This window comes from Chenopodium album, chromosome 24 (genome assembly GCF_948465745.1).
Source record: "Chenopodium album chromosome 24, dcCheAlbu1.1, whole genome shotgun sequence".
NCBI lineage: Eukaryota > Viridiplantae > Streptophyta > Magnoliopsida > Caryophyllales > Amaranthaceae > Chenopodium > Chenopodium album.
In genome coordinates, this window is record NC_137857.1 from 35,911,846 (window position 1) to 35,922,466 (window position 10,621).

At 30.8% G+C, this 10,621-nt stretch overlaps 1 protein-coding gene across 1 annotated transcript; it reads left to right on the forward strand.

Annotated features, from left to right (window-relative positions):
- The first annotated feature begins 3,610 nt into the window (after window positions 1–3,610).
- LOC145612265 ((3S,6E)-nerolidol synthase 1-like) lies at window positions 3,611–9,384 on the forward strand. Its single transcript, XM_081667642.1, has 7 exons — window positions 3,611–3,867; window positions 4,794–4,953; window positions 6,010–6,370; window positions 6,872–7,090; window positions 7,621–7,759; window positions 8,072–8,320; window positions 8,676–9,384. Exons 1-7 carry the CDS (start codon window positions 3,682–3,684, stop codon window positions 9,024–9,026), a joined length of 1,665 nt encoding a protein of 554 aa, XP_081523768.1. The 5' UTR covers window positions 3,611–3,681; the 3' UTR covers window positions 9,027–9,384.
- Window positions 9,385–10,621: the final 1,237 nt, after the last annotated feature.

Below are 10,621 nucleotides of genomic sequence, written 5' to 3' on the forward strand. Positions count from 1 at the left end.
AAAAGAGTAGTATAGACGTATAGGTATCATTTGAGAAATGAGAATCATATGAGGTTAAGTTTAGGCACGAGGGACATATATTGTTACAAACTTGCAACACTATTAGTGAAATTACACATCCAAAAAAGTTGCTAGTTTCCTTCTATACAAATAATTCTTATACAAATTTATATTTATTTATTATTAAAATTTATAGGGACGGCATACTAACGTTAAGATTTGGCGCCACAAATCTATATAATGTGTAGTTAATCTCTTCATTGGTGGGACTTTAATTCTCTATAATAATGTTTAATTTACTTACAAAACTCTTCATATACAACATTTACATTAAATTTTTGGTGGTTAAGGTGGTGGCCGGCCGTTTTCCAGCGAGATAAGGATGGGGCTAGGGTTTGGCGGTGGTGGGGGGTGGCTGGGAAAATTTTGGGGTTTTTTTAAAAATTTTTTTTGTTTTTTTAATTTTTATGAATTTAGATAAATTGACCAATTATATCATAACATGTGTCATGATTAACCCCTAATGACTAACGGAGTTAACGGCCGCTGGTCATTAATGGCACTCGGTGAATTTTTAAAAAACTGGGTGGCATTTGGTGAATTCTGAAAAGTCCGATGCCATTTGGTGAATTTTTAAATTACTCAATGGCATTTGGTGAAATAGCCGTATTTTTTTTACTTGTAAGTTGTAACCCTTTGATTTAAGCACTATTTACATTTGATACTTTAATTACACTTAATTTAATAAGTTATAATTAAGACAAATTACATTCATGTAAGATCTTGTTTGATTTGTATGATTTATTCTTTTATACGTAACATCAAATTTTTTTATATTATAATTTCGTTTTGATTAATAAGAGACATGAAGTATAAGTGATGGAGATTATATATTAACAAGCATGAAATAAGAAATAAGAATATAATAATAACAAATAATTTTCTATAAATTGTATAACTTTGTATGTTTTTTAAATATGATAATCATAACAAATACTCCCTCCGTCCCCTTTTGATAGTCCCTTATGGGCGTTTTCACGGGAATTAATAAATACAAATAAGAATAAAAGTACATTGAAAAAGTAAATTGACATTGGGTATGCAAAAAAGTAAAGAGAGAAAGTAATAAAACTACATGGGAAAACAAAATTTACATGGGAATTTTAAATTTGCACAAATATTGTTACAAGTTGGAGGGAATTTTGGTAAAAAATTAATATTAATAGTTGTTGGAAAAAGCAAATGGGGTGAACATTTTGGGACTAAAATTTGCCCATAAGGGACTATCAAAAGGGGACGGAGGGAAGGAGTAATGATAATATTATTATTATTATTATTATTAATATGAGTATAATATTATTATTATTATTATTATTATTATTATTACTGTACTCCCTCTATCCCATAATAATTGACAGAATCAAACTTTACACACATGTCAATGCACTAGTTTGACATTATTTTTATGTAATTAGATATTAATGAAAATCACTGAAAAAAAAAGTTATATTATGAAAATTTATGTTACTCCGTAATGCCCATCTAAGTATCTAACAACAAATTTTATAATAATAAATGTTTTTATTATAGTCAAATTTAATATGTTCAATGTCTTGGTTATTACGTAGTATAGTAGAAAAATGTTCAATGTCTCGGTTATTCTGAATCAGAGGAGTAAAAACAAAATTAGAGTGTACCCCGTGCATTGCACGGGGTAATAATGCACGGGATTAATATGAGCGTCACAACTCACAATCTTGTAGGGTATGGGACTATGGGTTGTTGATATAATAGGGAACATGTAAATGCATGCACACGTTTTTCTAGCATTACTACACTACATGTCTACGTCTATAAAGTCGTACAGTATATTCTTTGTTGATAAAACTTGGAGTTGGTAAACCATTTCTAATTTTCTATAGGTGGATACAATATTACTCCGTAACCAATGGTTCGTAAGATACGGTCTACTTGGCTATACGGGCTACTTGGCTCAGATGTGTCAAAACCAAACCAAATCGAAAAAAACCATCCATTTCGAATTATAACCGATTCGATTTGATCTGATAAGATCAGCACCCAAACCCGATCTGTTAATGAGCTGAACTCAACCCGAATCTAAATTTGACGCAATTTGAACTTAAACCGGCACCGATTTTTAATATATAAGTCTAGATATAGATTTGGTCAACTCAACCAATATTCAGCTAAACACAAAAAATATCTAAATTAGAATTGAAATAAAACCAAACTTACCCGAACCAAAATCAATCGAATCGAAACCACCCGATCCAAAGTCATCCGACCCGAGATTAACTCGATCAAACCCGTTTTGAACCCAATTTGATTGTATCTGAACCGAATATGAATCGATCTGAAGTTGACCCGACCCAAACCCAATTTGGACTCGGCAGATCTCGACATTAGACATGGAGGAATCTAATGATTTATTACTTCGTTTTATTTTATTATTTTGAAAACCCTTATGATTCATGACTTCGTATGACTTCATGGAGTAATTTGGTTTTATCCATTAATTTCCCTACATTATAAGGAGTATAACTTTATTTTATAATAATAGAATTGGTTAAATTTGACACACTTGTCAAATGCACTATAGTTTATTCTTAAATATAAATTATTAAATAATACGAGTAATAATAGTATTAGAGCCTGCTCACATTTACTTAATTTCAATTCAGTTCAGCTCTAATCAGTTCAGTTCAGTTCAGCTCCTAATGTCCCTCTCTAATACAGTAAAATATTTATTTCAGCTCAATTCAGTTCAGTTTAGTTCTGTTCAGCTCCAATCAGTTCACTTCAATTCAGTTTAGTTCAGTTTAGCCCAGTTCAGTAAATGTGAACAGACCCCTTAATTATGAAAAAAATTGATATTATATATAAAATTCGTTTTTATCATTACTACATAATTTACTTGACAAAATAAATTTTTTACATGATACTAATTGCTTTACATATACTTCTTCTGTTTTTTAAATTGCAACTTTCCTATACTTTTTTTTTTCTACACTATTTTATTATGGCCTTGTTGACAATTAGTTGTTGGATGTTTAACTTAGCTGGTTTGACTAGCTATTAGCATTAGTTGTTTGTACTGGCTGTTTGACCATTGGTTGTATATAAATGTGTTTAGTAAAATCAGTTGTTAACCGTTCCAGACAAGCCCTACCTATACACGTATCTCTCATGATCCCAACTCCAACCCCACTCCGTAATATATATTATCATTTTAAATTTTCCAACAAACCCCACTTAATTACACAACATTTTAATTAACAAATTTAACTAAACCACATAAAATTACATGCCAATCAAAATGTTGTAATTAAAAAAACGAAGCTAGGGAGTATTTCTTAAAAGCAATAGTCAAAGCTAGCACATGAATTGGAAAATAAAGTCGAAATCTGTCAATTATTATGGAGCAAAGGGAGTACTACGTAGATTTTTGTTGGTAAAAACGTACAGAATAGATTGTTGTTGTGCTATTACTTTGTGACAAATTTTGAATGGTGATGACTATGTCTGATCTATAAATATATCTGGTTTAGCATTTTCCTTCGCTCGTTGTCAACAACATAATCACCTCAGAATAGAAATATCTCATTGTAAAAAACCAAACACATAGACATCCAACTTCCATTTTTATAGCTCTAATCAGCCATGTTCATGTTCAGAGCCACACCAAAAACAAGTACTAAAATATTGATGAGTAATAACGTTGTTCCTATTGTTTCAAATGCTAGATTTATGCAAAATCTTACTCACAAGATATATAAAAGTATTCCTCATTATATTCCTACTTCCTTGAGAGAGAATTCTTTCAGTGGACATCACACTTCAAATACAGTTAAGTTTCATTTATTCTTCATAATTTAATTCAAATTATTCAATATTTTATAATAAAGAAAACTAAATATAGCTAGAAACTTTGCATTTTGTTTAAGAGTTGTTTTAGAGTATAATAATTTCACCAATAAATTTACTAAAGTAGTCAATCTTTCTACAATTTTATAATTCATGATTCTCTAGGACAGAAATAGCCATTTTCTAGGCTATTTTGCCTACCATTTCACTAATTATTATGCTTTTGTTGTTGAATTCAATAAATGTATATTTTATTATAGTGAGTTTCCCCATGTGATATTAGTTCTAGTTTTATCTTTGTGAGTCAATCTAAAGATAATGTTAAGGGAAATTTCCTGTTTGCCATGAGAGGGCATTTTGGTAAATAAATCAACAACTTTTTCGTTGTTGGTTTATTTACAAAAATGTCATATGAGAAATAAATTTTGTTTGAAACTAGGGCATCCTCAATGTTAAGTATGATGAAATTAGTTTGTTGATTAAAAATTATTTGTGATTGCAACAACTATTTATCTTACCATAATATACAATTTTAAAAATCAAATAAAAATCATTATCACGGTTACAACAAATTGCTAGATCAGCACTCTAAAATGGAGTTATATTCTAGCGATATATTCAAGATGTATCCTCTACATACTTAAAGAACTTCTCAATAATCATAATTTGGACGAAGGATGTACCTTTATTTAATTCAATTTGTGAATTTTTTGGTACATTTTATATGACTTTTCATGGATGAATTTATTATATTCTATATATACCCAACTTCAAAAAAAAATGGAATACAATCTCATTAATATCATTACAATTCAACCATTATTAAAGTGTGTAGACGACAAAAGTTTTATAATTACGAATTCTAGCTTGGTCATGTTATTTATCTTAAGGAAAATCGGCTTTCACAGCAAAAGATTAAGGGAATTATGACAAGCAAAGCAAGGATCTACGTTAGCATGAAGGAATTACAAGCTGCTTTACCAAAGCTACCTGCAAAATATTTTGAATTGGAAGATGCTATTGATAGATTATATCTACCAAGACAAAATGGATATCATAAACCTGCTGGTAAGTATTTACTTGTAACAATACTTAATTATATGTGTTTTGTGTTAGACGTATGTTTTGCATGGGTCCTGTACAGTTTACCTTAAAAGAATAATATTAATAAAATTAATTATTTTAGTTCAAGAAAAATGCAGGATTCTTAATCATTAAAATCCGGTAATTTTAAAGAATAAATATAATAGACAATCAGTAATAATAATAACTTCAGTCCAATAGAACTAATTTAAGATCAATAAAATTAATTCAAGTTCAACAAAAATAATTGTTCAGTAAAAATGATTTCAATTCAGCAAAAATAAAGTGAAGAGAACAAATCCTTATACAACAAATAAAAAGTTTGAAAGCGAAATAGATCGACCAAAGGAGGGGTGAGCATTGATTATTTTCGTAAATTAAGGAGTATGAAAGAAATGAAGTTGAATATAGGTAATATGAATTGATTTAAGGCTAGTTGTTTTTTACATAAATAATTTTATAAAATGTCAAAAAAAAAAAAATTATAAATGAAAAATAAAAATAAAATTTAGGGGATTGTGACATGTGATGACCACTGATTTGTGTTTTTAAATACTAGATACGGTGTAGATTTTTTTTATTTTTTTTTTAGTGCAGAACCTCTGTTTTTCATTCGTTCTAGTCGATCTAATGTTAAAAAGGTGATTTTACATTTTTTGAACTCACTAAATTAATAATTAGATTGACCATAACATTTACAAGTATAACTTATACGAAGCACATATTAAATTCGTAATCTTTATTTAGACCTCAGCTCATTAAACAGTTCATCTAGCTACTAGTTCTGCCACTGACAATTCTTGAAGTAACACATGTGAACCAACTTTTAAAAACGGAATAAGGGTTGTGGATTACATGAGATATTTATTTATTTATTTTTTTTTTTTTTTTTGAACACCATCCATGTATTTGGATTTTATATGCCGTACGTACAACTTGATAGAACTTCTCTTTGTCAAAAAAAAAAAAATAAATAAATAAATAAATAAAATAAAATCTTGATAGAACTTCCCCTTTGATATATTAATTAATGTTGAACAGATATTCATAAGAAATTCAAGGACAAACCTTCTCAGCTAAGCACACAAGAGGCAGACGAAGAGATCTTATTATTAGATGAAGCTTGTGATGTTAGTGATGAGCTGCTCCTAATAGCCTTATTAAACTGCATTGTGGAACAATCAAAGATAATGGAGAATACATCATTGCATAATAATCCTTATCATAAGAACTTTGGAAGCCTTTTGGTTCAAAACTTCCTTCACAATGTCGACGTTTCTTTGAATTGTGTACAAGATTTGGACAACGTGAAAGAATGGTTGTATGAGGTACAAGACCTAGCAAAAAGGAATTTTGACATGGCCCAGATGGTTTATACAAATGAAGTACAACAATTATCGATGTAAGTATATATATATATATACGAAGTATAACATCGAGGATCTAAAGAAAAGTCGTATTTAAAAATGGGAAGGATGAGAATGAAAAGGACTTTACTATCAATCAAGGCTAGGTGCATAGTTTTTAAACCACATGTATGTGGTTAAATTTTCAAAATCCATAACTTTTGAACTTTGTGGGCATATATATTGTGGTTCATGACAAAAGTTATTTAATCAAAAAATGATGGATGAGTAGCTATAAAACTATGCACCTTGAGTACATAAATAATGTACGTACTCATCCACATATTTCTTTTGTTAAAATAATGCTTCAAATCTCGTTAAATCCAAACCTATTTAATCGTAGAAATTAAGTAGGGTAAAATTTCTCCATCTTCAAAATTCTTCCTGTTTTAACTTTTATTTTTAGGAGGCCGGGGAAATCATTTAAACTTAATTAAGATCTTTACGAGTATTTGTTTGTCAAGAAATTAAGTAGGGTAAATTGTGCATTTTGCAAGATGGGGAAACGTACTTAATTTGAACAAGGAATTGCACTTTGCAAGAATTGAGCCATTCAAGTGGTGTATGTGGTCAATGGGAATTTTTCCTGAGCTAGATATGTCCGAAGAGAGATTAAAGCTTGCAAAAGCAATATCATTTATCTACATGATTGATGACATATATGATGGTTATGGAACGTATGATGAGCTCTATCTATTCACAGAGGCCATTAATAGGTACGTACGTACTCAATATGCTTGCTTGTAAAAGTAACTTGCCGGATTACTGGGATTAGGTCCCGTTCTCTTCACCTTAATTTTGCTAAAATGAAATTATTTTTACTAAACTGATATTATTTTTTATTGATTAAAACTGAATTTTACGTACTGAAATTATTTTTACTGATTAAACTGATTATTACTGAAATGAAATTATTTGTACTTAATATATTTTTTTAAGGTGAAGTGAACAGGGCCTCAGTCCGATTATACTAACCTAATCTACTTAATTGACTTGACTATTGATAGATAGGACTGATAGATATTATAGTAAGATAATATTTGTCACATATTAGAATATATTTTGTATATTTATCGTACTAAGTTTCATAACGTAATTTGGACAATAATGTACTGGTAAAATAAAACAAATTTCCATCATGAACTTATTTAATTTGCGATAAATGATTTTTTTCAACATATAAGGCGTTATTATTATTACTGTTTTACCTTTGATTATTATATAAAATGTTGATAACGCATTACAGATGGGAATCCGCTGATGTCACACAATTACCCAACTGCATGAAAGTTTGCTTCAAGGCTCTTCTAGAGACCACAAATGATTTCAGCTCCAAAATTCAAACAAAGCATGGATGGAACCCACAACAATGTTTACGAAAATTGGTACATTTACATTTTTATATAGTTATATATATACTTCGTATTACACTGCACCTTAACTACTATCTATTACTCATCTTATAATTATAGTATTATGCACATTTAATATCTATCGGCTATATTTGCTTGGCTAACAATATCATTGGATGAGCAATCCACAATACCATACTAATGATTGTTACATTAAAACTTGAATTAAACTATCAACGTGACCGTACTATGTTTTGTACCTAGGCTCGTTGTACATCCACATGCATATTTAATTGCCGTTTTATTAGTTCAAACTACATTATTAACTCGACATTAATGATGCAGTGGGCTGAACAATGCAACGCGTACTTTAATGAGTTAAAATGGAGTGTGGACAAATACTCACCTAGCCCTGAGGAGTACCTAAACAACGGGATAATTAGTTCTGGAACCCATGTAGTTTTGGCACATGCATTTTTTCTTTTGGGTAAGGAAATCAACAAGACGAGTCTTGAGGAATTGAATAGCCTTCCTTCAATTATATCTTCCACGGCTACCATTCTTCGTCTATGGAATGATGCAGGGAATCATATGGTATGCACACTAGTTTCTTGCTTTCCTCCATATCATAATAATCGCAACATTTTGACTGGCGCACATGATAAAGCACAACTTTGACCATTAATATTTGTAATTATATATAATTAAGAAATATAAAAGGTTAATGTAATAAAAATATACATAAAGACTAATCCAAAAATATTTTATATGACAACATATGATTTTTATATATTGGTAAAAAGTATAGTTAAACTAAGCATATAAATAGTGCAAAAGTCAAACTATTGCGATAATTATGAAACAAAGGGAGTAACAGGAAAAAAAAACTCCCTGTTTATTTGAGATCAAATACAAATTTATTTAATTGTCCGAGATATGATTTTTGCAGGATAGGACTCCAAATGGAGAAGATGGTTCCTACGTAGATTGGTACATGAAAGACCATAAAATAAGCTCATATGATATTGCAAGGAAGCATGTTAGTCAAAAGATTTCGGACGCATGGAAGTGTCTCAATATGGATTACATGTCGTCTACATCTCCATTCTCAAAAGATTTCAAGGCAGCCTGCCTTAATTTAGCGAGGTTGGTTCCCATTATGTATAGCCAGGATGACAGTCATCATCTTCAATTCATGGTGGAACCCAAAAATTTGTTGCGGCCAAGTGATAAAATTTACTCTAGAGATGCCCACTTGATTCAAAAAGTTCTCAACAAAAAAATTAGATGGGACAAGTAAAATAAGACTGATGAAATAAATAACAGGAATTCCTAGAGATAGCAAAAGGACACATCAGTGTAAAGTCAAAAACAACTTGACTTGCGTCCTGGTGATCATCCACATTTTAATTTGTTTTAGCTTGGACCGAATTATCTACGACTAAAATTAGAGTTTTAAAACTAATTGGCTTAGTGTTGGTATATTTGCTTCAAATTGTTAGTGGTTAGTTAACTCCTAATGTTAGTGGAGTCATAATAGTAGTGGGTTAGTTTAGTGGGGGTTAATGTTAGCATGATCAATAATCATGGGATTATGTTCCTTATTTTTAGTTATATTTTGCACTATATATATGTTGCAATGTAGTACAATTTAAATGGATTGAATACAACTTTTATTATTCTTTCCCTTCTCTCATCTCTATTTTATTATTTCAACATGGTATCAAGAGCTTCAGGTTAGATCCGGGATAAGAGAAAAAAAAAGGGGGGGGGGGGAGAAGGAAAAGAGATGAAGAAAAAGAAGAAAAAAGAGAGAGAGAGAGAGATAGGGAGTATTAAAAAAAAATATCGAGTAAGGAGACAAGCAACACAGCTTGATCTCATTGTTTGAGAGCAATATTTTTTTTCGAGTGAAATATTTTTGTGAGTATTTTTTTGTGTGTTTAACCATGGAAGTAATGGTTAGTGTGGTGTGTTGATGGGTTCCCTTTTAGCCCATGAAGAGATGATTTCCAAGATAATACCAAAGATGTTTGGTATAATGCAAGGTAACATGGTCAATCGGAGGACAATGTCAAAGAGAGTTAATGGAGAGATGTGCTCCATTGAATGTAAGTTGATGATAATGTGCATCAACAAGATCATGTAATTGATGAGAAGTGCATCAATAAAAAAATGTCGAGGATTACTTGTGCGGAGAGAAGTGCTCCGAGAATATCATGTTGGTGATAATGTGCACCATCAAAATTGTGTGGGTGATGAGATGTGCATCACAAAATGCTGTAAAAGCAAAAGAAAATTTCGTCGAGATCAAGCATGAAAATCGAAATAGTCATTGTAATCCAATTTGAAGCAAGGGGGTGTGTTGGAATATTTGCTTCAAATTGTTAGTGGTTAGTTAACTCCTAATGTTAGTGGAGTCATAATAGTAGTGGGTTAGTTTAGTGGGGGTTAATGTTAGCATGATCAATAATCACGGGATTATGTTCCTTATTTTTAGTGGGAGTCAGTCATGTTTGTTGTGAGTAAAAGAGTCGTGAGGTTTGAGTGTAAAACACATTAATTGAGTTTTTTTTTCTTTCAGTTGGAATTTTATTTTTTGTGTGTTTAGTCATTGTAGAAATGGGTGTGTTTAATGGGTCGATGGGTTCTTATTTTATTAGTTGCCGCGGTCGTCATGGGTATGCAAGTGGTAGTAGTTATCGTCGAGGTGGTCATGGTTATGAAAAAGGTGGAGGTCGTGGTGGCTACGGAAGTAGAAGCGGTAGTCATGATGTAAACCATCTTCAAATCCAAGTATTGTGTTCTTATTTGTGTTCATGTTTGGGCCGTGGTTGCATAGTGTTGGCAGTAATGAAGTCCATGTCGATATGGAAAAGTCGAGTGTATGTAGTT